Source organism: Schistocerca americana, chromosome 1 (assembly GCF_021461395.2).
Source record: "Schistocerca americana isolate TAMUIC-IGC-003095 chromosome 1, iqSchAmer2.1, whole genome shotgun sequence".
In the NCBI taxonomy this organism is placed as follows: Eukaryota; Metazoa; Arthropoda; class Insecta; order Orthoptera; family Acrididae; genus Schistocerca; species Schistocerca americana.
In genome coordinates, this window is record NC_060119.1 from 563,267,542 (window position 1) to 563,294,291 (window position 26,750).

Below are 26,750 nucleotides of genomic sequence, written 5' to 3' on the forward strand. Positions count from 1 at the left end.
TTGGCACAGACTTAGAGGTCAGTTTGCCATTTTTCTGTATCAGTTCGCACATATAGTTTTCTCATCCTGAACATCGATGACATGTCTCCGAGTTTTGAAACTTTCCACCCATTCATAAACTATCCTTGAAACAACTGTCTCCGAACCGAACATTTATTCAACTGTAGATTAAAATTGTTTCACTCCCTCAGACAATACCTTCTTCTTGTTCTACAGTGTATGTCTATATTGACAAAACATTGCTGTATGCATAACTGGGCAGGCACAGGCTACTAAATCACAGCACCGCCCTTTGTGGCATATTGTTAAGGATGAATTGCTGCTTTTGTAACATTGCTTTCAGTGCATATAATCTACATGATAGTTACAACAAAAGTCACTCTTATTTGGTGCATACCAAGAGAAAAGCAGCACACCAAACACACAGAATACTCACAGCTTTTACATCAATGGCTATTGAAGAGTTATTGAACCTAGCCTCAAAGACAAAGTGGTCTATGACAGATATGCACAAAGCAGGGATAATTGTTTGGCGTTTTATGATTGCTGCTTCCACATGAGGTGGTTCATTCATTCAGCCATTCATACATCTTGTTCTGTAGAAACCGCCACGAATCAGAATTTTTGAGAATGTAGAAGTCAAGGAAGACCACAGTAGCAGCTGGTGCATTCTACAATTAACAACCATTTTAGCTGTGGGAAACCAAAGACCAAATATAAATATATGTCCAAGACTTTGTACAAATCCTTATTAGAAAAGAGGATACTTTACGAGTTGTCGTGTGTGTGTGTGTGTGTGTGTGTGTGTGTGTGTGTGAGAGAGAGAGAGAGAGAGAGAGAGAGAGAAACACAAAAACACACACACACACACACACACACACACACACACACACACACACACGTGGGGAGGGAGGGAGAGGGAGAGGGAGAGTGGCCCAATGTGGCACTTAATCCAAGTTTCCTATTACTAGGGAGGCAACAGGTGGACAGTGTGATGTGGGACAAACACAGAGCACACTGCTGATGCAGAAAAGTATTCTCTGTCCTCTCTACATGGAACGCACCATTCACCCATCCTCTTATCTGTACACCATTATAGTAAAATGTTAGCTCTCAGTCTCTAAGTGTCTGCCTCACAATGACGCTTGGTCATTTGCCTCAACAGTGAAGCTACTGAATGTAATAGCACTATGTATTGTGTAACAGTACGTCATAAGCAGACCGCCATGGCTGCTAGATCTGAAATTTCACTGCGCAATTGTGCTGGTACTCAGCTGACTACGACCTCCTTCCCTAGTTGTTATAAGCAAAGGAAGGTGTCCTGGATGAATAAGGTTCTCTGCTGGGTACATGCACTATATGGCCTGCACAGTGTACTCACAAAATTTGAGCAGATGAAGCATTTCAAGGTCCAAATAAATCATCAGCTCCAGTGTCCTCAAGATAGTAAACATACTTTCATGTGGAAGAGAATATGTCAGGGTAAGATTGTATCACTGCTTGGACCTATTTACGCCGATAGGCAAATTTAGTGTCAAAATAGATGTTATAAAACATTTTTTAAATATAATTTCCTCTTGTAATTGATTTACATTTAAATTATCTTGATGTCTTCAGCATCAAACGGAAGCTATTAGCTCCATCCCTGGGTAATAACTGATATTTGGTACTCACCACGTGCAACTATGTCTGCTTTCATAAGGATGCTAAATGGTTTTGTAGCTTTTGGGTGATTATAGTTTTGCATATATCGAGCATTTTATTTATATGACAAATACCTCTTAATTTACATATAGGCTCACAGATTCTATGAGTTTCCTGTACTAATTAGGATCCCTTGAGTTAGTTGGGGTTTGGAAACTGGGTGCATCTTAGTCGATAAGACAATCCGTTCTGAAATGCTTTTTCATTAGCTACACTGCAAAAAGAAAAAGTGTAGTGGTCAGATGTCAATGTAACAATGTACATATACACACTGCTGCTGCTATGTAGATGACGGCATGGTTGTTCGCCATTACGACCAGATGCGCCCATGAGTGGTGGCCACGCCGGTGCCACCACCCTATCCTTCGCCTCCACCAGCCCGAGAAGCAAGCCCTGTCGCTGCTGCCGATCTACCATATGTGTTGATGCAGCCGACGTCGCTACCGCTTCCGAGTACGCCGGAACCGGCCCCAGTCGCGACGCCGCATTCTCTGGGACCCATCTCGCTGGAGCACACCCCCAGGTCTACGACACCTATGGATGCTGCTCCAGAGTTTTCACCCATCATCTCGTCCAGGAGGCACGTTCCACGCAAAAGCTTCCGTCCTGGACATTTTCGACCATACCCTCGTGTCTCTCCGCCGGATCTTCTCGGGGCCTCACAAGAGGCCATGGATGTCTCCGCACTGTCCATGTCTCCAAGGGAGTGAGGTTTTTTTTTTTTTTTTTTTTTTTTTTCAAGGGGGGAAAAGTGTTGTGACAGTGCCACAACATTTAACAGTGCCGCCACGACAGTGCGCGCAAACGGCGATAGAAGCGCTCCGCAACTCGGCTGAGAGCGGGAGCGCCACCTAGCTACGAATGGCGCCGGCCGCATGTCACGGCACGGCAGTCTAATATGAGATACTGAGTTGTTGTCATGTAACAAGCTATTGTTCCTTAGTGAGAGTGTTTGAATATCCACGCAATTATTGGTGATTAAAGGTTATAACAGTTATTGTAGCAGATATTCTAACTAACACACTGTGTTACATCTAGTTTCCCCTATACATTATCTACATTTATCGTAAACTATCTTTGTTTTTGAGTTTGTTAACAACTACAATTACCCTCAAAAAGTTTTACAAAACTAGTTAATTGTTACTACACGTTTTTCTGCTGCCTTAATAGAAATCTCATTTTGTGTATTTGATTCTTTCTCATTCGGAATTAAGAACTTTTTAACTCAACAGATTAATAGATAATCACCAGGCTTAATTCAAGGTTATTTGTTCATTGTTCTGTAATACGTCACACCAGTAAAAAAGCAAGCCCACTGTGAATGCTGTTCCCAAACACAGAATGAGTTGGTTGACATTCATAAGCAGATGGAAATTGCCCTGACGACTGTCAAATGATTGGTAACTGCTGCGAGTTCTCATGTTGGAAGAGCTCCTGAGAGTATCTCAGAAGTATCGCAAGTACTATCCACTACTGTGCAGAAAGTAAAGGCTCTGTCATTTCTCATTTACTTGAATGCGAGTGGCGTTTCAAAAGTAGAGCTAGATATCCTGTACAGGGTGGACAGTGACAACGATGACATGGCTGTGGCAACAATGATTACAAAAATACAAAGGACCACTAAAACAAGCAGAAATATGTATACATTCAGTAAAACTAGATAAAAAAATCAGTACTGTCATACCTCAGTGAGGAAGTTGAAACTTTCAGCACAGGACAGGAACATGTAGAGAAACTATGGCTGAAGTTAAAAAAAAAAAAAATAAATAAATAAATAAATAAAATAAAAATAAAAATGACCATCCATTGGATAGATGTGTACCCAGTACAAAAGTTCATCATGTCACAGTAAAGAAACTTCTACCACAAAATTCTAGTCATATGTAAAGGCTGTTAGTGGCACCAAAGCAAGGGTCCAATGAGTGAAATAAATAAAATAACTATTAGTGTCAATGGTGCTGAGGAACAGCTAAATTAGTCAAAATCAAACAAAGCTCTAGGGCCCAATAAAATCCCTGTCATATTCTCTCTTGAATTAGTGGCCGAGTTCGTCCCTCTTCTACCTATAATCTATCTTGAACAAAAAACCAGGCTCAGTTCTTTGGGGTGGGATGGGGGTGGGGGGGGGGGGGTGGGGGGGGAGACCATAGGACACACTCATCTACAAGAAGGCTAGCAGTAGTGATCAAAATACTACCATCCAGTATCCCAGACATCGATTTGTTGTAGAATCCTAGAACATACTCTGAATTCAAAAATAGCGAGATATGTTGCACAGAGTGACCTTCTGCATGCCGACCAACATGGATTCAGAAAACATCGATCATGTGAAACTCAACTTGCACTTTTCTCACATGACAAACTGAAAGCTTTGGGTCATGCCAGTCAGGTAAATTTCCAAGAAGCAGTTGACTTAGTGCCACAGCTATGGTTAGCACCAAAAGTACGATCATAAGGGATACCCAGTGAACTATATAACTGGATTGAGGACTTTCTGATAGGGAGACCGGACACAGCATCTTGGATGGAGAGTAATCATCAGATGTAAAAGTAACTTCAGGTGTGTTCCAGATAAGTGTGTTGGCACCCTTGCTGTTCGTGTTGCATATTAATGACATTGCACACAATATTAATAGTAAAATCAGGCTTTTTGCAGATGACACGGTTATCTACAATGAAGTACTGTCTGAAAGAAGCTGCATAAATATTTAGTCAGATCTTGGTAAGATTTCAAAATGGTGCAAAGATTGGGAACTTGCTTTAAATGTTCAAAAGCGTAAAATTTTGCACTTAAAAAAATTCCATAGTATCCTATGACTACAGTATCAATGAGTCTAGTTGAAATCGCTCAAATCATAGAAACACTTTGCAGGATATGAAATGATCACATAGATTCAGTCGTGAGTAAAGAAGGTGGTACACTTCGGTTTACTGGTAGATCAAGGGGGTGTGCAATCAGTCTACAAAGGAGATTGCTTACAAATTCCTCATGCAACCGGTTCTAGGACGTGTACCAAATAGGACTAACAGGGGATACTGAACATGTACAGAGGAGGGCAGCACGAATAGCAACAAGTTTGTTTTATCTGTGGGAGAGTCTCACAGAAATATTGAAGAAACAGAACTGGCAGATTCTTGACGACATATCTAACAACCACAAGAAAGTCTGCTAACAAAGTTTAAAGAACCAATTTTAAATGATGACAGAGTATATTACTGCTACTTGAATGTGCAGTGCCCGTTCCTTTGTAAGAACAGACACATCACAGATCCAACAGCTGTGAAACACTATGTAAATTGAAGGAAGGGGGGCTGGGGGGGGGGGGGAGATCACTGGTATCAGCTGCAGCGGAACATTAAGTGGAATCAGTGTCAATGAGAAAAATGTGTACCAGACCGGGATTCGAACCCTGGATCTCCTGCTTACTAGGTCATCTGGGATACCGCGTTATCGCAGCTGCTGAATCTGTGTGGTGTCTGTTCTTTCGAAGGAACAGACACTGCGCACTCAGATAATTGATAAGCCTGGCTAGGCAACAGATCCACTTTCTTCAGTGCGAATGCACAAATACGTCTGACCTCCTGTGGGAATCTCTGGTTAGCGAACAGGAGTATAATGTACAGAGACTGCAGGTAGGTGATGCTCAGTGGCAGTGTGGATTGGCTATGAGACGTAACGAAATAAGGATTGGCTATGAGACGTAACGAAATAATCTGTGCAGTTGCGATAACACTGTGTCCTGGATGGCACAGCGGTTACCGCACCTGCCTAGTAAGCAGGAGATCCCTGGTTTGAATCCTGGTCTGGTACACTTTTCGACTCATCGCTACTGATTCCGCTTAATGTCCCGCTGCAGCTGATAGCAGTGGACCCCCTTCGATTTACATAAACTATATTCCTACTCCCTTTGTATTGTTCACATAGGGATTGTGAGGATAATATTAGAATAATTACAGCATGCACACAAGCATTCAAACAATCATTCTTTCTGAGCTACATAAGCGAATGGAACTGGAAGAAAACCTAATAAGTGGTAAAATGGGACGTACTCTCTGCCACTCACTTCACAGTAGTTTGCGAAGTGCAGCTATAGATGTAGATGTATGACTCTCTTCCCAACCAAATCAGGACATGCATCAAGGCCAGAGGGGAATGGTGGGTGGGTGGGTAGGTGGGTGGTTGGGTGGGAGGGAGGGACGCCATGTCCGACAGATAAGTGGAATCATATTGCAAGTTTTTTTTTTGGAAATTTCATTATTTTGTGTGTGTTTCACTTTTTTCATCAGGCAGTGTAGTTGTAAACATGCCAAGTTAATACAGACATCACACTACCAACATAAAAGGGAACACAACAGAGAAAACCATACTTTATTGAACTGTTTATTTTCGAACTATTTATATTTACTTCTCCGCCAAGTCTCATAGCTTACAGCTCTCTTCAAGGGGAGCTGCAGTTTGACAGTTTCATCATTCTGTGGAAGTCATCTAGAAAGGGGAGTGATCTTGTGACAAAGCAAGCTAGGGGTCTTATTACTTCCTCTCTTTTTTTGCCATCTGGCCCCTTAAATTCATTATTTTTCATTTTTAACTAATTACCATTAAACATACTTGAGTATAATCTGCATTTTCATAAAAGAGAAAAGTTGGCCTTCAGTTTTGCAGGATATACGCCAGATCTAATTTTGTGCTTAGTTTTATGTATGTAATTTATTTTCTAATTTATTTAGACTATTCCTAGTTAATAATTTTGCTATAGGGTGGAATCAGTAATTGTTGACTTATAAACAAATATAAATTCTGTACTAAATATACACATTTGGAAGACGATACACTGGCATTCTTTAAGTATTTATTTGGCTCTATTCGAAAACATGTTAGCAAAGCCAGCCCTTAATTAATTTCAAACTAATTATCAGTTTAGTCAAAAGTATTGTTTTTGTAACTATATCTGTTAATTTCATGATTTAAACAAATAATATGGCTTAACCCTTGTAGTAGAAGAAACTGCTTAAAAGGCTGAAATATTTTGATATATTCAGTTAATTTAATAAGTTATGTTTTAATTGTAATTTCTGTAAATTAACATCAAACAATGTATAGTTTCAGTACCTATTATTGTGATGATATATAAAGGCCCGATCTTTGGTCCCAAAACAGTCAGTTCACGTCCGATTTTCAGTCGAGAAACCCGTGCTGGTTAGGTCAATAACAATGCACCAACTAACTTAACACAATTAGGCCTTGTGTTAAAACAATGACACTGTCAGTTCAATACATAGTGTATTATTCTGCAAGAACTGTGTGGTTCGGTTTTTACTGCTTGTAGATATTCAACAGTAAACTATTGTAGCAGCATGCTGGTGTTTGCCTACAATCTAGTAATGAGGCTTATCAAAATTAAAATTTCCCACTAGTTAACTGGCCATATTAACTATGTATATTGTGTGTGTGTGTGTGTGTGTGTGTGTGTGTGTGTGTGTGCGCGCGCTCGTGGGGGGGGGGGGGGGGGCGCAACATGCACCTGTAGGCTACATTATTTACAGTAGTCAATATTGAACTTCCACCGCCCCTCCCCCCTTTCATTTTTCAGCCAGTATCACAATGCAGTACGTCAACACTGAGGATCATCAACAAAGAAATAAAGCAGGTGAATGTCACAACCTTGAGACTGTAGTCAATCCTCTGAATCTGAAAATATCTGAACATACTAAATTGTGGACAGCTTTTCCCAAGCGCTTCAGTCATTTCTTTGACACACTGATGCAGTGTAACTGCTTCACAATTCTCCTCCCTTTTTGCCGTTAGATGATCAAAAGGAAGATTGTATTCTTGGTTTCACTGTATATATGGGCTGTATGAACATGTACAAATATGCAATGAAGCAGGTTATGATTTTTAAACTGTTAGTCTTACATCAAAAATTTCCTTCCACCCTTAGTAGAGCAAAGCATTCATAAATTCAAGGATTAGTTCCAACACTAAACTATTTGATTAGCATTGTCCTCCTCCAACACTCACTCTCAGTCTACAAGAATTCAAATTTGACATGTAAAATCAAACTACAAAATTCAAAGTGCTACCTGGACTACTGTTGGCACTGATCCTTTTTCCTTCAAGTGAAAGGGGCTCCTTCAGGTTGAAACCTTTTGTTTCCGCTATTGCAGCAAGGCGTTCCAAAATATCAGACACAGTTAGTCTCTGCAACGGATTCACTTGCAAACAACCCCCTGAAAACAAATATGGCCTGTTGAAGAACACATTACAACAATAAATTATATATTAAACTGCATTATAGGATAGAACTAATAGTTCCTTTGTCAGAGATGAGAGAGGGATGTAGGGGAAAGTTAGAAAGGAAAGGCAGGTCATGCAAGACCACCAGTGGAGAGGACAAGGACAGACAAGTCAATCCTTATCTTCACTAGAATTGGATCTCTCTAATTCTGGGGTCTGTGTGACCTGCCCTTTCTTTTTAACCTTTCCCAACATCCCTCTCCCCTCACCGACAAAGGAACTAAGATTTCTGAAAGTTAGGTAGTGAGCAGCTCTTACTTTTACATGTGTATTGGCATAGTATTGTATATGTATTGCCTCCTAAAGACACATAGTGGCCTGCTATTTTGTCTCATAATTTAATAGTTTACTCAACTGAATTTGCTTTTCATACAATTTTAGGAAAGAATGCACATATGAACCAAAAAGAAGTAGGAACCTACAGTAATGAGACGAATAACCTGTGTTGAAGTGCAACTAGTCACTGTTTTATTTAATGGATAAAGACCTATCTTGGTAACCAAACAGAAATAGATAGTGTACAGTATACATCTTTCATCAGGTGTAAAATCCTTAGAAAATACTTGCAAAGAGATGAAAGAAGACTGTATGATAAAAACTGGTTATTATTACACTAAAACACTGGAACTTGACTAACATTTGTGAAAATCTCAACACACTAAAATAATGGACCCAATTAATTCTCAGAGAATTTGTAAGTCATCCTACTGGAAATAAATGATTACGTACACTGGCCCAGTCCTCCCCTCTCTTTTGCAACCAAGAGGGAACAGTGTTGTATTAAACTGAGTCAGCAGAGAGCAAACACAGGAGAAGGAAATGTGAATAGAAAAAAATGAAAGTTTAGAGCTGAACAGCCAATCAATGATGAGGTCGAGTGAGTGAGTGAGTGAGTGAGTGAGTGAGTGAGTGAGGGCACACAAGTTCTAATACACAATGATAACGGCTAACTGATGCAGTATCAGGAAGCAGATGGTTTTGAATGGAAAAGAATGGTTAGCAAATTGAAAATTAATCCATCATACAGTGACAATGCAGTCCGTACAATGCATGCTACTACAGTAGTGGCATGTGTGGAACTAATTAACAGATGGTGGTTATATTCAGTAAAAGGGGCCAATGTACCACAGAATGTAGTCACAGCTTGGGATGCCCTGCCATATCATGCACATTCATTTATTTTTTCCCCCCTACATGGAATGTCATACCATCACGAGATCACGACATTAGCAACTTGCCAAAATGTTTTGCTTTTGCTACATTAACTGACATTTATATAATATCACAAAGAAAATTTAAGACATTAATTTTTTTAGGTAATAATACCAAATTACACCATTTACGATCTGTGGCAAGATATACTCTCATAATTAATCAATAATTACAGTTTTCTATATGGATACCAATCAGTCTTTAATTCTTATACACTGCAATAGCATTTACGTTTTTTAATTCTTGATTCAATGAATCCTTTACATGTGTTCCAGATTTTATAGCAAATTGTCATTGTCTTATAACAGAGGGTTTACACTAACAATTTGAGCATGTGATACAGAAGTTTATAATCTAATCTGTACCTCCAACACTAAAAAAAAAAAAAAAAAAAAAAAAAAAAAAAACTGAATGTATGGTTGTAATAGACACTGGAGTTTCATGCACAGTGCTGGAGTATTGCATCAGGTACAGATCTGCCTGCATCTAAAGGCCAAAGTCGTGGGCTGCATCCTCAATTCGTAACATGCAAGCTTTTGTAACAGTTTATGACTACAATGGTCATCTAAATGCCATCACTGGGATCCAGAGTGGTAAACTGTGGGATCTTCAGAAGAATCCAATTTCAATGTATCCTCCACTTCATCCTTCCCTTTATTGATGGCTATTTTCTTTTTTATTATTGGATACTGTAATGGTAACCTACATTGTGGAGTGCTAATGGCAAAAGGCAAGTGTGACTGTTGTGACTGGATACACAACACTCAGACAAAATGCCAGTTCAACTTCCAGCCACCTAAGAGTAGAGGACGCGATAGGTCAGCTATAATCTGTGTGAGCACACTGCAAGTGGCCACCTCAGTGCCACCATTGGGACAGTGTGCTGGCAGAAGTGCCACATGGCCCTGCTCAATGTAAGCATGCAGCAGGCCCATAGACATGACTGTCTCCTGTGTATTGCACAGCTCTCAACTCACCCTGTCATGGGGAAGTTCTTCAGATAATTTGGATTGCAGACAAACTCACTTTTGAGTTCAATATCGGACGCACAGTTTGTAACAAAGCAAGTGGATTCCTTCCAATAGTTATGTTTTTCTTCCCCCCAGAAACATCAATAATAATAAAATAATATATATATTCAAAATGCAATTTTTATGATGCGCACTGTAAAAACTCCATCGGGAGAGGTCTCTGAAGATCCAGTTGTACTGACTGATTGTTGTGTCTTCCTCAGTCTATAGGCATCACTGGATGCAGATACAGAGGGGCATGAGGTCAGCACACTGTTCTCCTGGCTGTTGTCAGTTTTTGTTACTGGAGCCACTACTTCTCAATCAAGAAGCTCTTCAATTTGCCTTGCAAGGGCTGAGTGCACCCCACTTAACAACACTTGGCAGACAAGATGGTCACCCATCCAAGTGCTAGCTAAGCCAACTGCACTTAATTTTGGTGATCTGATTGGAACCAGTGTTACCATTGCAGCAAGGCCGTTGGTGTACACAGCACTTAAAATGTCACATATGGACTCAGAGGTTATTCAACTCAACTTTATTATCTACTTCCCTTCTTTTGATTAAATAATCAAATAGAATCCATCAATCAAATAGAACCCATTAATATGGTTAGTTTGCCTAAAACCCATGATAATTACAAAACATCAGTAATTTCATTGTCATTGCTCATATATAAACATTTACACAACTCAGGTTACCCTCCTTTCAGAGGCTGTTGCACGCAGCAACCGTTATTTTGATTTGCAAATAATAGATTTCAGCTATCAGTCATCCTTTGGAATTTTTATTGGCAGATCTAGATTTCAGCTAGAAACTAGCCATTCTCAATGCACGATCCTTTTTTTGGTCAATGCATGTAATGCCTGTTGGTCTGGCTTTGTACACAGTTCATTGAATATTCAATGAACTGTGTACAAAGCTAGACCAACAGGCATTACATGCATTGACCAAAAAGAGGATAGTGCATATTCAATGAACTGTGTACAAAGCCAGACCAACAGGTATTACATGCATTGACCAAAAAAAGGATAGTGCATTGAGAACGGCTAGTTTCTAGCTGAAATCTAGATCTGCCAATAAAAATTCCAAAGGATGACTGATAGCTGAAATCTATTATTTACAAATGTACACAACTGCTAACTTCTTGATAAAGTAAATGAAAAAGCTATTTATATAACTAATGTACCCATACAGTCAGCCACTAAAGTATTTTAGCAGCTATTGCAGTCATTTATTTCCAGGCTAATTAAGTTCCTTAACAAAAACATTGTTACTGAAATTGAATCCCATATTTAGGCAAACTAGCCAGGGTAACTGAATAGAAATTATTTCTTTATGTACGAGTTCACATTCAACAATGTTTTTTCACTGATCAGTTACTGAGAAATGTTAATCTTTAATCAACATAAATAACACACAGTTAAGTTTTCCAACATTATATCCACACCCTCATATTCCATGGTGGTCACTATGCCATATGGTCTCCGTTGGGATATGTAATGCTACTGTGGCATGTAGAAATGTATACTGGCACAGGTGTTGAGGCACTTCTGCAAGTGCATTCTGTCTGTATGCTGGCAACCAAGACAATGGCAGCCTGTGATCTTTGTCACAGATCACATTAGAGGACCACTTTATTATCCTTATTCTCCCTCATCTCTGTATTTTGAAGATTACTTAGCTAGCACACAAGCCTCTCAACTTGTTTATGTTATTGCAGTTATTTTGATGTTCTACCACCACAGAACCGACACTTGTGTGACACTCAGACTTTTTTTAGCTGTGTTCTGCTAGGCCTCTGCAATATACACTGTCCCATTTTTAGCTGACTAGCTAAATTCCTGGCCTGGCCTGTTGAATGTATCAATGGCATCTCTGTACAAACCCAAAGGTCTTCGATTCTGTTGTTAGCCCAGCAGATAGTTTTAATGGGCACTAGTGAAGAATTTTCCCCCACACAGTTGGCACCCACTGCTCTTAAGGTAGCATTTCAATGCAGGTTTGCTCTAACTTCTCGTCTATCACCCTTGTTCCTTGCGGATATGATTTTACTGACAGCTTCATCGTTGTATTCTTTAGTTCTGAAGGTCGGATGCAGTTTCTATAGTACCAACTTTCCACTATCATATTGCAAATTCGGTGAGCCTTTTTTTACACAGTACGTACAACCAAACTATCCTGCTGTGGACGGTAGTACAACATACTATGCAAGTATCTATTAGTGCTGGTGCAGAAGTTTACAGGGCAGCTGTGACTGTTGGTGAGTTTATTTTGGGGAGACAGTGCATCTTGTCAGAACAAGGCTAAAAAAAAACACCAGTGTCACATATTACTGACAACATGATGAAGCTGCAGAGGCTTAACACCAAAACGAATACTCAGTCTGCAGCTGTGGACACTTCTGTGGAAGGCATACAACATATCGAGCCATCTTAATGCCACCAAACACTGGGAGAGATGCACTAAATCATGAAATCAGCTCCTTCTGGTTCATCAGTGTGGGCCAATGAAATCCAGTCTTAAAATTACTACTCCATTTTCGACAGTCAATCATTTGACAATTTTTATTACTGTAACCTCATTTAAGGAATTGCAGGGGAAGGAGTGAAGACAGGATATAAAAGTTAAGTTGCATTACCCCCGTAGTATTACCCTCAGTAGAAATACCTTATGGGAAGCCACTTGCAATAGCAGATGAAGTGTTCATTCAACATTTACTGTATGATGCACTACACAGCTGTAAAACCCACAAATATCCAATGTTTGAAGGCTTGAATGCAATACATCATCTTTACATAATTTTGAATTTCAGACAAGAAAGATCATGTAAAACTGCAATCTTAACAATTCTTCTGTCTCTTATCTTTGATATATCAGTGCATATCCGTTTGGTACTTCGATTTTGTGTGTGTGTGTGTGTGTGTGTGTGTGTGTGTGTGTGTGTGTGTGTGTGTGTGTGTGTGTGAGAGAGAGAGAGAGAGAGAGAGAGAGAGAGAGAGAGAGAGGGGGGGAGAGGGGATATATATATATATATATATATATATATATATATATATATATATATATATATATATATATATATATATATATATATAATAGAGGGAAACATTCCACGTGGGAAAAATATGTCTAAAAAGAAAGATGATGAAACTTACCAAACAAAAGCGCTGGCAGGTCGATAGACACACAAACAAACACAAACATACACACAAAATTCTAGCTTTTGCAACCAATGGTTGCCTCGTCAGGAAAGAGGGAAGGAGAAGGAAAGACAAAAGGATATGGGTTTTAAGGGAGAGGGTAAGGAGTCATTCCAATCCCGGGAGCGGAAAGACTTACCTTAGGAGGAAAAAAGGACAGGTATACATCCACACATACACAGACACAAGCATTCACCCGACTCCATCAACCTCCTGACCCCACCAACACCCCGCACCCCTACCTTCTACCTTCTTCCCAAAATTCACAAACCCAATCATCCCGGCCGTCCCATTGTAGCTGGTTACCAAGCCCCCACCGAACGCAAGAAAATGTCTGCTTGTGTCTGTGTATGTGTGGATGGATATGTGTGTGTGTGCGAGTGATACCTGTCCTTTTTTCCCCCTAAGGTAAGTCTTTCCGCTCCCGGGATTGGAATGACTCCTTACCCTCTCCCTTAAAACCCATATCCTTTTGTCTTTCCTTCTCCTTCCCTCTTTCCTGACGAGGCAACCATTGGTTGCGAAAGCTAGAATTTTGTGTGATGTTTGTGTTTGTTTGTGTGTCTATCGACCTGCCAGCGCTTTTGTTTGGTAAGTTTCATCATCTTTCTTTTTAGACATATATATATATATATATATATATATATATATATATATATATATATATATAGAGAGAGAGAGAGAGAGAGAGAGAGAGAGAGAGAGAGAGAGGGAGAGAGAGAGAGAGAGAGAGAGGGAGAGGGAGAGAGAGGGAGAGAGAGAGAGAGAGAGGGTGGGGTGGGGTGGGGAGGTAGGGGTATGAAGAACCCAGTGATGCACAAGGTTTCTACACACATTCTTCTTTATATGTGCCATATGACAGTCAAACATATTCTCAACAACATCAACATGCATAAGATATATGAGCTTCCATAGACCTAGTAATCTGAGCAAGTCAAAGAACATATTACATTAAATACTTTTAACGAATTTTCAATCTGCATTCAAGTTTGTACTGACTATGCTGCTGCTAGTTTCTTTACAACTTGATTAATCTTATAACTCCACTTTAACAATAAATTGCAAGAACTTATTACAAAAGGTAGCAAAGACATTTTAATTACTATATGGTCTGAACAAACACATTGTTTTTTGACTGTTGTTGAAGGTGATTGAACGCTTTGGAATACTGACAGTGAGGTCTGACAAAATTGTACTGTGTGCCTGTGAATTCCTAAGGGACCAAACTGCTGAGGTCATCGGTCCCTAGAATTAGACACTACTCAAATTAACTTATGCTAAGAAAAACTCACACACCCATGCCTGAGGGAGGACTCGAACCACCGGCAGGAGGAGCCACGCAATCAGTGACATGGCGTCTCAAACCGCGCAGCAAAATTGTACTGCATGAGATGTAGGACTCAGAAGGGGAGGAAGTACTTCAAATTCCTGTCTCACTACTTACAGATTTTCTACTGGTTGCCTGAATAGGTTAGAGAAAAATCAAAAAGGGGCCATTTGATGGAAATAGTGATAATCCATACTAATATCATAAATGCAAAAGTAACTCAATCTGTTCAGCTTTCACAACTAAACTGCTCAAAAGATTTTGACGAAATTTGGTATTGACATACCTTGAACGCTGAGGAAGAACACAGGCTACTTTAGGAAGTGTGCAGTAAAACATATTTATTGATCTGAAGAATATAATGTAAAATATAGAACAATAATTACTCTTTGAAAAAGCTAATTACTCTTTGAGCTGTAGCACCACATTTTTAAAGCTTCTATTCTCTTCTTGTCTAAACTATTTATCGTCCAGGTTTCACTTCCACACACGGCTACACTCCACACAAATACTTTCAGAAACGACTTCCTGACACTTAAATCTATACTCGATGTTAACAAATTTCTCTTCTTCAGAAACGCTTTCGTAGCCATTGCCAGTCTACATTTTATATCTTCTCTACTGCGTCCATCATCAGTTATTTTGCTCCCCAAATAGCAAAACTCAGTTACTACTTTAAGCGTCTCATTTCCTAATCTAATTCCCGCAGCATCACCTGATTTAATTCAACTACATTCCATTACCTACTTTTTGCTTTTGTTGCTGTTCATCTTATATCCTCCTTTCAAGACACTGTCCATTTCGTTCAACTGCTCTTCCAAGTCCTTTGCTGTCTCTGATAGAACTACAATGTCATCAGCGAATCTCAAAGTTTTTATTTCTTCTCCATGGATTTTCATACCTACTCCGAATTTTTCTTTTGTTTCCTTTACTGCTTGCTCAATATACAGATTGAATAACATCGGGGAGAGGCTACAACCCTGTCTCACTCCCTTCCCAACCACTGTTTCCCTTTCATGGCCCTCAGCTCTTGTAACTGCCATCTGGTTTCTGTACAAATTGTAAATAGCCTTTCGCTCCCTGTATTTTACCCCTGCCACCTTTAGAATTTGAAAGAGAGTATTCCAGTCAACATTGTCAAAAGCTTTCTCTAAGTCTACAAATGCTAGAAAGTAGGTTTGTCTTTCCATAATCTTTCTTCTAAGATAAGTCGTAAGGTCAGTATTGCCTCACGTGTTCCAACATTTCTACGGAATCCAAACTGATCTTCCCCAAGGTCGGCTTCTACCAGTTTTTCCATTCGTCTGTAAAGAATTCGCATTAGTATTTTGCAGCCGTGACTTATTAAACTGATAGTTCGGTAATTTTCACATCTGTCAACACCTGCTTTCTTTGGGGTTGGAATTATTATATTCTTCATGAAATCTGAGGGTATTTCGCCTGTCTCATACATCTTGCTCACCAGATGGTAGAGTTTTGTCATGACTGGCTCTCCCAAGGCCGTCAGTAGTTCCAATGGAATGTTGTCTACTCCGGGGGCCTTGTTTCGACTCAGGTCTTTCAGTGCTCTGTCAAACTCTTCATGCAGTATCTTATCTCCCATTTCATCTTCATCTACATCCTCTTCCATTTCCATAATATTGTCCTCAAGTACATCGCCCTTGTATATAGACACTCTACATACTCCTTCCACCTTTCTGCTTTCCCTTCATTGCTTAGGACTGGGTTTCCATCTGTGCTCTTGATATTCATGCAAGTTGTTCTCTTTTCTCCAAAGGTCTCTCTAATTTTCCTGTAGGCAGTAGCTATCTTACCCCTAGTGAGACAAGCCTCTACATCCTTACATTTGTCCTCTAGCCATCCCTGCTTAGCCGTTTTGCATTTCCTGTCGGTCTCATTTTTGAGACGTTTGTATTCCTTTTTGCCTGCTTCATTTACTGCATTTTTGTATTTCCTCCTTTCATCAATTAAATTCAATATTTCTTCTGTTACCCAAGGATTTCTACTAGTCTTCGTCTTTTTACCTACTTGATTCTCTGCTGCCTTCACTACTTCATCCCTCAGAGCTACCCATTCTTCTTGTACTGTATTTCTTTCCCCCATTCCTGTCAAATGTTCCCTTATGCTCTCCCTGAAACTCTGTACAACCTCTGGTTTAGTTAGTTTATCCCGGTCACATCTCCTTAAATTCCCACCTTGTTGCAGTTTCTTCAGTTTTAATCTACAGTTCACAACCAATAGATTGTGGTCAGAGTCCACATCTGGCCCTGGAAATGTCTTACAATTTAAAACCTGCTTCCTAAATCTCTGTCTTACCATTATATAATCTTATCTGACACCTTCTAGTATCTCCAGGATTCTTCCATGTACACATCCTTCTTTTATGATTCTTGAACCAAGTGCTAACTATGATTAAGTTATGCTCTGTGCAAAATTCTACCAGACGGCTCCCTCTTTCATTTCTTAACCCCAATCCATATCCACCTACTATGTTTCCTTCTCTCCCTTTTCCTACTCTCAAATTACAGTCACCCATGACTATTAAATTTTTGTCTCCCTTCACTACCTGAATAATTTCTTTTATCTCATCATACATTTCATCGATTTCTTCATCATCTGCAGAGCTAGTTGGCATATAAACTTGTACTACTGTAGTAGGCATGTGCTTCATGTCTATCTTGGCCACAATAATGCCTTCACTATGCTGTTTGTAGTAGCTTACACGCACTCCTATTTTTTTATTCATTATTAAACCTACTCCTGCATTACCCCTATTTGATTTTGTATTTATAACCCTGTAGTCACCTGACCAAAAGTCTAAGTCTTGTTCCTCCTGCCACCGAACTTCACTAATTCCCACTATATCTAACTTTAATTTATCCATTTCCCTCTTTGAATTTTCTAACCTACCTGCCCAATTTTTATGGGATCTGACATTCCACGCTCCGATCCATAGAACGCCAGTTTTCTTTCTCCTGATAACGACATCCTCTTGAGTAATCCACGCCCGGAGATCCGAATGGGGGACTATTTTACCTCCAGAATATTTTACCCAAGAGGACGCCATCATCATTTAACCATACAGTAAAGCTGTATGACCTCGGGAAAAATGATGGCTATAGTTTCCCCTTGCTTTCAGCCGTTCGCAGTACCAGCACAGCAAGGGCGTTTTGGTTAGTGTTAGAAGGCCAGATCAGTCAATCATCCAGACTGTTGCCCTGCAACTACTGAAAAGGCTGCTGCCCCTCTTCAGGAATCACATGTTTGTCTGGCCTCTCAACAGATACCCCTCCGTTGTGGTTGCACCTACGGTACGGCCATCTGTATCGCTGAGGCACGCAAGCCTCCCAACCAACGGCAAGGTCCATGGTTCATCATGCATGAGCAACATCTATTAGATGGAGGAGGTCCGACAGCAGATCAGTTCCAGTCATTCCACTAGGAAGGAGGTACACAGCTAATGTTCTCTGTAGTTCAACCATGCCAAGATGGTTAATACCGCAGGCGATCGTGTCCACATTGTTACTTTGAACCAGGAAGGGTTCTCAACAAGGGAAATGTCCAGGCATCTCAGAGTGAACCAAAGTGATGTTGTTCGGACATGGAGGAGATACAGGGAGACAGGAACTGTTGATGAAATGGTTCTCTCAGGCCGCTGAAGGGCTACTACTGCAGTGGATGACCACTACCTATGGATTATGGCTCGGACAGCGTGTATACACGGACAAGGAAAAAAAAATTCCAGATATTTCCCAGTTAAAAATACATTTTCTCCCAGGTGAAAATACACTTTTTTCGTGTTAAGTGACAGTATAATTTCCCTTGAAACTGTAAAGTTATCAATCTTTTGAATGACTATTGTTTTATACACCACTGTAGAATTTCTCAGCTCTTTAGTAAATGAAACCCAAGGAGGAAAAACAAATTTTGGAAAGATCTTTGATGTGTAGCAACATGTACACTATATATTTTCGTATTACGAAAGTATAAATGCGAAATTCAATCAAACGTCCCATGTTACTTTCTGAAGTATTGAAACTGAGATTGTGATGTGCTTTTGTAAGCCAGTCACAGTTCACGTCACATGATCTCGCCAGCCGATATTCGGAGCATATGACAGGTGATGTAGTTGGCCAATAGCAACATCACAGGTAATATTGTCTCTAAGATTTCTGGTGAAGTAGAACCACTGCACTGGCTCACCCCCCCCCCCCCCCCTCAAATAATATCACTACCCTACCGCAGCAAGAACAACTGTATATTTGACAGATCAGTTCTCTGTAGTACAAGCTCTATGCTACACGCATTGTGTATATGCTAAGAGAATAAAAGCATTCATAGTAAGTGATGAGAGTGCAAGTGATTATTTATCGTCCTTATTACCATGCTGCCTCCCCACTATCTACACATCGATAAGTTGCAAGAGAAGCTAAGCTTTCACATATAATGTTGATCATTTTTGCGCATTTTACACTTAAGATACATCACACATATGTGCCAGTAAAATGTTTAATAACGACATAAATGTTTGATCTTCTGGGCTTGAAATTCTTCTAAATGGCTCGTCCTCAAAGAGTTGATTTTTATATGAGAGTCAAACGCTCTGTGATTTTAGAAATTCAATGTATGTTCTCACATATAATTCATCTTGCGTAATAAGAAATTTACTTTGAAAGTAAAGCCTAGTTTACACGACGACACTAGGTTGCAGGCAACTGTGCTACCGGCCACTGGGCATACGCGCCGTGCATTTCCCAAACTCGTTGGTGAAACTAAACACTTTCGGTGTGTTCAAGCTTTGGCAACACTAGTTGCACGAGTATTGAGGTTATGTGTGTTCATAGAGGGCAGACAAACTGAAGTATGAAGTGAGGAACAGAGAATAATGTTTGCTTTTTGGATGTCCGTGCTTTGTATAGGTGTCTGTGGGATTTCAGTGACGTTGATTACAAAAATCACATCATGTGCGATCAGAACACAGATGGTTTGACAATGCAGGGAAAAATTTACTTAATTAGGAAAACATATACAGCTGAATTAAGAAAAATACAACCAACTACAATTCTGGCTGTGGAAATGCTCTCACCTGCAAGACTAAAATCCCATCGTTTAAGTTGGCCAAATTTTTTGAGGAATATTGTTGACAGGAGGGAAGGCTACAGAAATCAAGAAGCTGCATTCTTTATTCAATATTCATCTACTCAAAATGTCACAGCAGTGCTCCCCATTCACATATGTTTGAATTTGGAAATATTGCCACTGCAAATTATCTTCAAGACAGTTGTTTGCAAACTATTCTCTTCTTAATGCGCCATGAAAAAGCATCACCACCAACTAAAACTGCATCTTCTAACATGCCAATTGTTCTCGACTGTAATGCACACAATGTGATATGTAATTTCAGTTCTGGCGACACTGCTTCATGCATTATAGTATTTTTTTCTTATCGCATAATTAACTCTATTTAGAAGAAATGTGAACAATTCTTGTACCTGAGCAACCGAGCTGATGTCTTTTCTTCATCCAGCCATGAATTGAAACACGTATTTTATTTTTTCTTATGCAGCAATTCCACGCAACAAGCTTTAACTCCATCACAACTCATGCAATGTGCAACTGTTAAAACTTTAATTTCAGGCACGACTCAGGAACCCACAAAACAATGAAACTGAAGCGTATACTTGTGTTGCCGTGTCTATAGTCATATATGAAACCATTTGCGTGCAACTCATTCCACGCAACGAGTGGCGCAACCCAATGTCGTCGTGTAAACTATGCTTAACGCTTTTCAAATCACCATTTGCAATACTTTCCCGTAACTTGCTAGAAATAGGTTCGTTTCAGCAGTTGCCAGACAGCGCCAGATAACAGACTTCACCACACGTGCGCAGCTATGATAACGCAGAAGACTGTGTGTTAGTACATGTAAAACCCTGAAAGATCTTACATTATATCATAAAAGAAACAACCATATCAAAATCCTTATGGGCGATTTCAATGCACAAATCGGTAAAGAAAAGAAATATCGATATTGGGTAGGTAAATGGTCAGGGCATACACAGACCAACCGGAATGGCATGTGACTCATTGAAATCTGCAAAAACCATGACCTATTTTTCAAATCAACATTTTTCAAGAAAAGAGCCTCGGAAACGAAAACTTTGATCTCACCTAATCCATTACTAGGTGAATATCAGTTGGATCATGTAATGATCTCCCGCGTAAATACAGCAGAAATCATGAAACTTAAAGTCCTTAATGGACTAGACCTAGATTCTGACCATTACCCAACAAAATTCTCCCTAGATGTCATTCCAGAAAAAAGAAAATTCACTAAGAAATCTCCACACCGTAAATATGATGTACAAAAGATAAATGGCAATGAACAATTTACAAAAGAAACGCAAAATTTAAAACCACAAAATTGGCAACAACTGCAAGCAGGACTTTTAAATGCAGCTGAAACTGTAGCACCGCAAACAAGAACACGTAAACACCCATGGTGTACAGATGAGTGTGACCAACTGATAAATCTCAGACAACAGGCATGGCAAAATTGGTTGTGCAACAAAAATCAATAGACCCTGGAAGATCTCAAAGATACCAGGAAAACAGTCACAAAAGCAATACGAACAGTCCGTAAACAACATGAAGACAAAAAATTGCGAGACATAGAAAATGATTTCAAGAAAAACAATTCCCAAAATTTCTACAGAGTATTCAAACAAAAATTAACAAAGTACTCCTCCATCACTCCAGTTCAAAAATGACCATGGGGAAATTGCTCATACCAACACCGAAAACTGTGAAATTCTTGCAAAATACTTTTCTAAATTACTGAATTGTGAAAAGCCTGCAGAAAAATTTGAGTTCCATCGTATACAACGAAAGCAAGACTCAAAGCCACCAAGTTAATAAGAGATTAAAGAGATAATTCAGTCACTGAAAAATAACAAAGCATCAGGAGAAGACCAAATCATCGCAGAATTATGGAAAAATGCAGGAGAAAATCTTATTGCAAAACTCAAAGAAATTATACATGAAATCTGGAAAACTGAAAAAATCCCCACAGATTGGAAGACTGCAATCATACATCCTCTGTACAAAAAAGGAAGTAAAACAGACGCCAACAACTATCGTGGAATCTCTTTATTGTGAGTAACATACAAAATTCTGTCTAAAGCTCTACTAAACCACGCAGAACCTCAGCTGGATTCAGAACTAGGCGAATACCAAGGTGGGTTCAGAAAAGGTTGATCTTGCGTAGAACAAATCCTTAACTTGAAAAACTCAATGAAATATTTACATAGTACTTCAAACAAAAGTTATGTCATCACGTTTGTCGACTTTAAAAAAGCATATTACAGTATAGACCGAGAATCCCTTTTTGAAGTATTAGCAGAATTTGGACTAGATCAAAAGACAACAAACATCATAAAAGAAACACTCACAGAGACCAAATCCAAAGTAAAATTTATGGGAGAATTGAGCACAGAATTTTAAATAGACACAGGAGTACGACAAGGGGATGTACTGTCCCCAGTGCTCTTCAATTGTGCTCTTGAAAAAGTTATTAGAGAATGGAAAAAAGCAGGTGCACCAGCACACAGACTGGGACCAAGACATAAGGGCATAGAATTACACTGTTTAGCATTTGCTGATGACATGGCGCTGATCGCACAAGACATTACCGATGCACAGAAACAGCTAGAATTATTACAAGAACAGGCAGCTAAAATAGGATTACAAATTACATTTGAAAAAACAAAATTTATGACTGACGTCAAAGAAGCACCTTCTGATCTCAAAATTGGTAATAACTACATCTCTCGAGTAAAAGAATTTAAATATTTAGGTGAATGGATTGCAGAAAATTGTAATGAAAAGAAATCTGTCAGATCAAGAGTCCAGAAAATGGAGACGGCGTTTCAGTTAACAAAAAACATTTACAACAAAAAGAGTCTCTCGTGGAACTGCAAAATACGACACTACACAACAGCAATTAGACCCGAAGCTCTCTACGCATCTGAGACACTAAACCTTCAACACAGAACACTAAAAGAGGAATTAGAAGTGAAAGAATGTAGAATAATGAGGAAAATCCTAGGACCAAGAACTAAAGATGGGGTACATTATCCAAAACCCAATGCAGAAATATATAAAAATATCTCCAAAATAACAAACACAATACGCATGAGAAGAATCCAATTCATGGGGCACTTAGAAAGAATGGACTCAAACAGGTTAACGCACAAAATCCATACATTTTTAAAGAACAAAACTACAAGACCGAACTGGTACAAACAGACAGATAAAGACCTGAGAGAATTGGGGTCTCCAAATCTACATGATAGAAATGAAATCAGAAAAATCACAAACACACGGGGTTTTGAGGAAGAAGAGAGAAAAACTAACCGACATACATGGTCTACGCAACGAAAGCTAGTCCATTCGTTGTTTATGAAGGAATACTGGGCGAAAAGGAAGGCCAACAAATGTTGATTACACGTGGTCCTAAGTGATTCATCCGCGAAGAAGAAGAAGAAGAAAAAGAAATAAGACATCAGAGGATACTGCAAGAGCATCAGAATTTTATGAACCATACTAAAATGCATAATTTGGCTTATAGCGCACATTGGCATTTCCAGATTCCCACTGAAGTAGGCCTCAACCTGACATTAAGCTTTGGTTTGGTTTTCGGGACGTACATATTTTTGGAGCACCAGTACTGTATTATCTCATGTTTGGTTCTTTATTATGGCATAATGTGATATGTGCTAGAAGATGAAAACAGGCACTTGAAATGCAGTGAACAATTGAAACTAGCCAATAGTGTGGAATTAAACACTTTCAAATAAATTGGCTGCCTCAGTGGAAAAGATTAATGAAAGCCAAATTTCTTTAGCAGACCAACAACAATAACTTCATTGTTCTGCAAGGCAATTAATGCTTGACTGTCAGAAAGGTGGAAGTAAAGAAAGATCTGAAACTAATAACATTTTAGACCTCTGTAATTATGTGAATGTATTTTAATTCTCTTGATAGCTCCTAGACACTGAAAACTTTTTTGTTTTCATTTGATATGAGAACAGTAAATGAAGAGGAAACAGCAAAATCACTAAATGTAAACATGAGTGACGGGGAGACTACCCACCTCCCCACTACAACTCTGACTGCTCTGCGCATCTGCCTCAGATCTACAACATTTCCAACACCCCCCCCCCCCCCCACACACACACACACACCAACCATTTAGATAGGACACCAAAAATTTAAAAAACTGACTTTTCAAAAAATATTCATTTTTTAGTGCACATCTTTCAGAACAGTCTGATACATAAAACATGTATGTTCGAGGAAATGTAAGACATGTTATTTGGTTTCCAGAGTGCCGAAGTGCAGTGCCACGCCTTTTCACATGGCATTCTTCTATCGCACATCACTGTATTTCACTCTGTGGAATTCAAACATGTACATTTTGTAATGGATGCCATCAAACTATATTTATGACAGTGGAAATTAAAACTGTCCTGTGGTGACTCTCCTGCTCCCCGTTGTCCGGATTGACATCCTGCCGCTCTATTTAAAAAAACACCTCGGAATTAAAACTGGATGGGGTTATTTGTAACCGGAGAAAAAGAGCTTTTCAGAAAATCTGCACTCTTTATTGCCTATGAAATGAAAAAGACCTGTCTAATATTGCAGCAATTGTAACACACACCAAACAAACGAGACTGTTTTGGCACAAATGGTCATTTTTATAGCACAACAGAATACCAATATCAAATGCCTATTAGGCCTGCTAAAAGCAAAAAGCTTTATGTTAGGAAAAAGTTTCACATTTCATTCATACGCTCCAGCTTCTCAAGCACGAGATCGAAAAGTAGTAGTACCAAATGTTTGTATAAATTTGGAATCTTCATATTCATTTGTAACTTGTGTGTTGTTCTCCATCCTCATTCTAACAAATAATCTTGTCATCACTAATTCTGTAATTATTCCTGCCATTGTCAAGACTCACTCTCTGGTTAACTTCACTAACTCTACCATAACCATCAGTTTAGTTATCCCGCGTTTATTCTCCTGTTAGGCATTATTAGGTGTTCGTGCCATGCTAGCCGGGGACTGTACAACTGGCCCTTACTAGTGTAGTGATCTAGCCAAAACATTTCTATCAAAATTTTGTTTTCTTGGGTACACCATGAAGATAATATGAAATTTTTCTTATCTGTTATTCCTGTTTGTCATTTATTTCCACTCTGGCAGTCTGAATCTATGGATTTCGCTAGTAATTATAACAAAGCTCATCATTCGAAAACGCAGTCAACCACTTAACAAACACCAATTGGCATTCACACGTTTGGCTTTATTCCGCTCAGCTCTTATAGCTCCATCCTGTTTTGTCACCAGCAAAGTTTATTTCTAGATGCGACCGGGATTCCTCTGGCAGACATCACGTACACTACGCACGTATTGAAAAATCAACTTATGATTCTTTCAGAAATCAACTTAGAATGTGTTAAAAAAAGTTAAAAAATCAAGAGGGATGCGTTTCAAAATTATACGAATAATTGATAGACCAACATGCACTGGAGGCTAGGCACTTTGTGAAACATGGTTTTTCCCCCCCTCAAGAACATGAATTTGCTGCCACTGCCTATACAGCTAACAGCCACACTTCTGTAGCCAGAAGCGGGAAAAGGTACTACTCATGCACGACTCAACTGTGTATGCCAATGAGCCTACTCGCAACTGCTAAAACGAATTTAATGTAAACATGAGGCCCATGAGAAATACAGGTCGCAGCGCGTACGTCAGGAGGATAGGCCAGAGTTCGCGTGCTCGCTCGCTCAGCTCAGCAGACAAAATGCATTTCTAAACCTGTTAAATCAAGGTTAGGTGTTTACACACTAATGAGAATTACATCTTGATATGATGCCTCATGCAACCGATAATCATAATGGCACAATTTTAATTTTGTTGTACCACAGTACAGCCATAACAAATTATTACTACGTCTATGGATGATCGTTCGAGGTCTGATAAACAGTAAGACTTCATAATAGCAGATTCCAGTAGAAGATGCCATTCTCGTTTACAGCTAGTTACGAGTTAATGGTGTTAAAACGCGGTGTCTGCTGAGCTGAGTGAGCAAGGGCAAGAGCACTTAGGCCTACCTTTGTGACGTACGCGCAGTGGCCTGTCTTTCTTGTGGGCCTCGATGTGAAGAGTTGTGACGTCACACTCACCAAAGGCAATTTATTGTTATGAAGCATTGCATAGTCCTCCTAAAGCCTTTGACACATTTTGCTGTTGGCAGACGCTTGTATGAGCACTGTGTTTTGTTGTTGTATGTATCGCATTTCCTTTGCAACTGAAGTTTTATTTTCGTTGTTTTCTCTCGTTCACATGTTATTGCTGCAGTACTATTCTGCAGTAGCGGGATAAAGTAATATCCTTTGTTAGAGTATTGGTTTTTACCAGCCAAAATTATGAAAATTTAACTGCGAACTAAAACAATGAAAAAATTCCCAGGTTTTTCCCAGTTTTCTACCGGATACAAAAAGTTCCCAGGTTTTTCCCAGATCTCCCCATTGTCCCGGGTTATGCACACCCTGCTCGGAGGAATCCTGACAGCAACACCACCATGTTGAATAATGCTTTTTGTGCAACCACAGGACATCTTGTTACGGCTGCATGATGTGCCACTTCACTCCTGACGTCCATGGTGAGGTCCATCTTTGCAACCATGCCACCACGCAGTGCAGTACAGATGGGCCCAACAACATGCTGAATGGACTGCACAGGATTGGCATCATGTTCTCTTCACTGATGAGTGTTGCATATGCCTTCAACCAGACAATCATCAGAGATGTGTTTGGAGGCAACCTTGTCAGGCTGAACGCCTTAGACACCTTATCGAACATGCCTGGGATAGGTTGAAAAGGGCTGTTTATGGACAATGTGACCCACCAACCACTCTGAGGGGTCTATGTCGA

General features: G+C 39.5%; 1 protein-coding gene across 3 annotated transcripts in view; it reads right to left on the reverse strand.

Annotated features, from left to right (window-relative positions):
- Positions 1-26,750, reverse strand: part of LOC124606438 (cyclin-G-associated kinase) — a 246,517-nt gene that overhangs the window by 187,144 nt on the left and 32,623 nt on the right. For all 3 annotated transcript variants that reach the window (XR_006978701.1, XM_047138423.1, XM_047138431.1), the window contains exon 8: positions 7,786-7,932. Coding sequence is in view for 2 of the 3 variants with exons in the window: in XM_047138423.1 (XP_046994379.1) it covers positions 7,786-7,932 (147 nt within the window). In the remaining variant the exon portion in view is untranslated. The remainder of the gene's footprint in view (positions 1-7,785; positions 7,933-26,750) is intronic.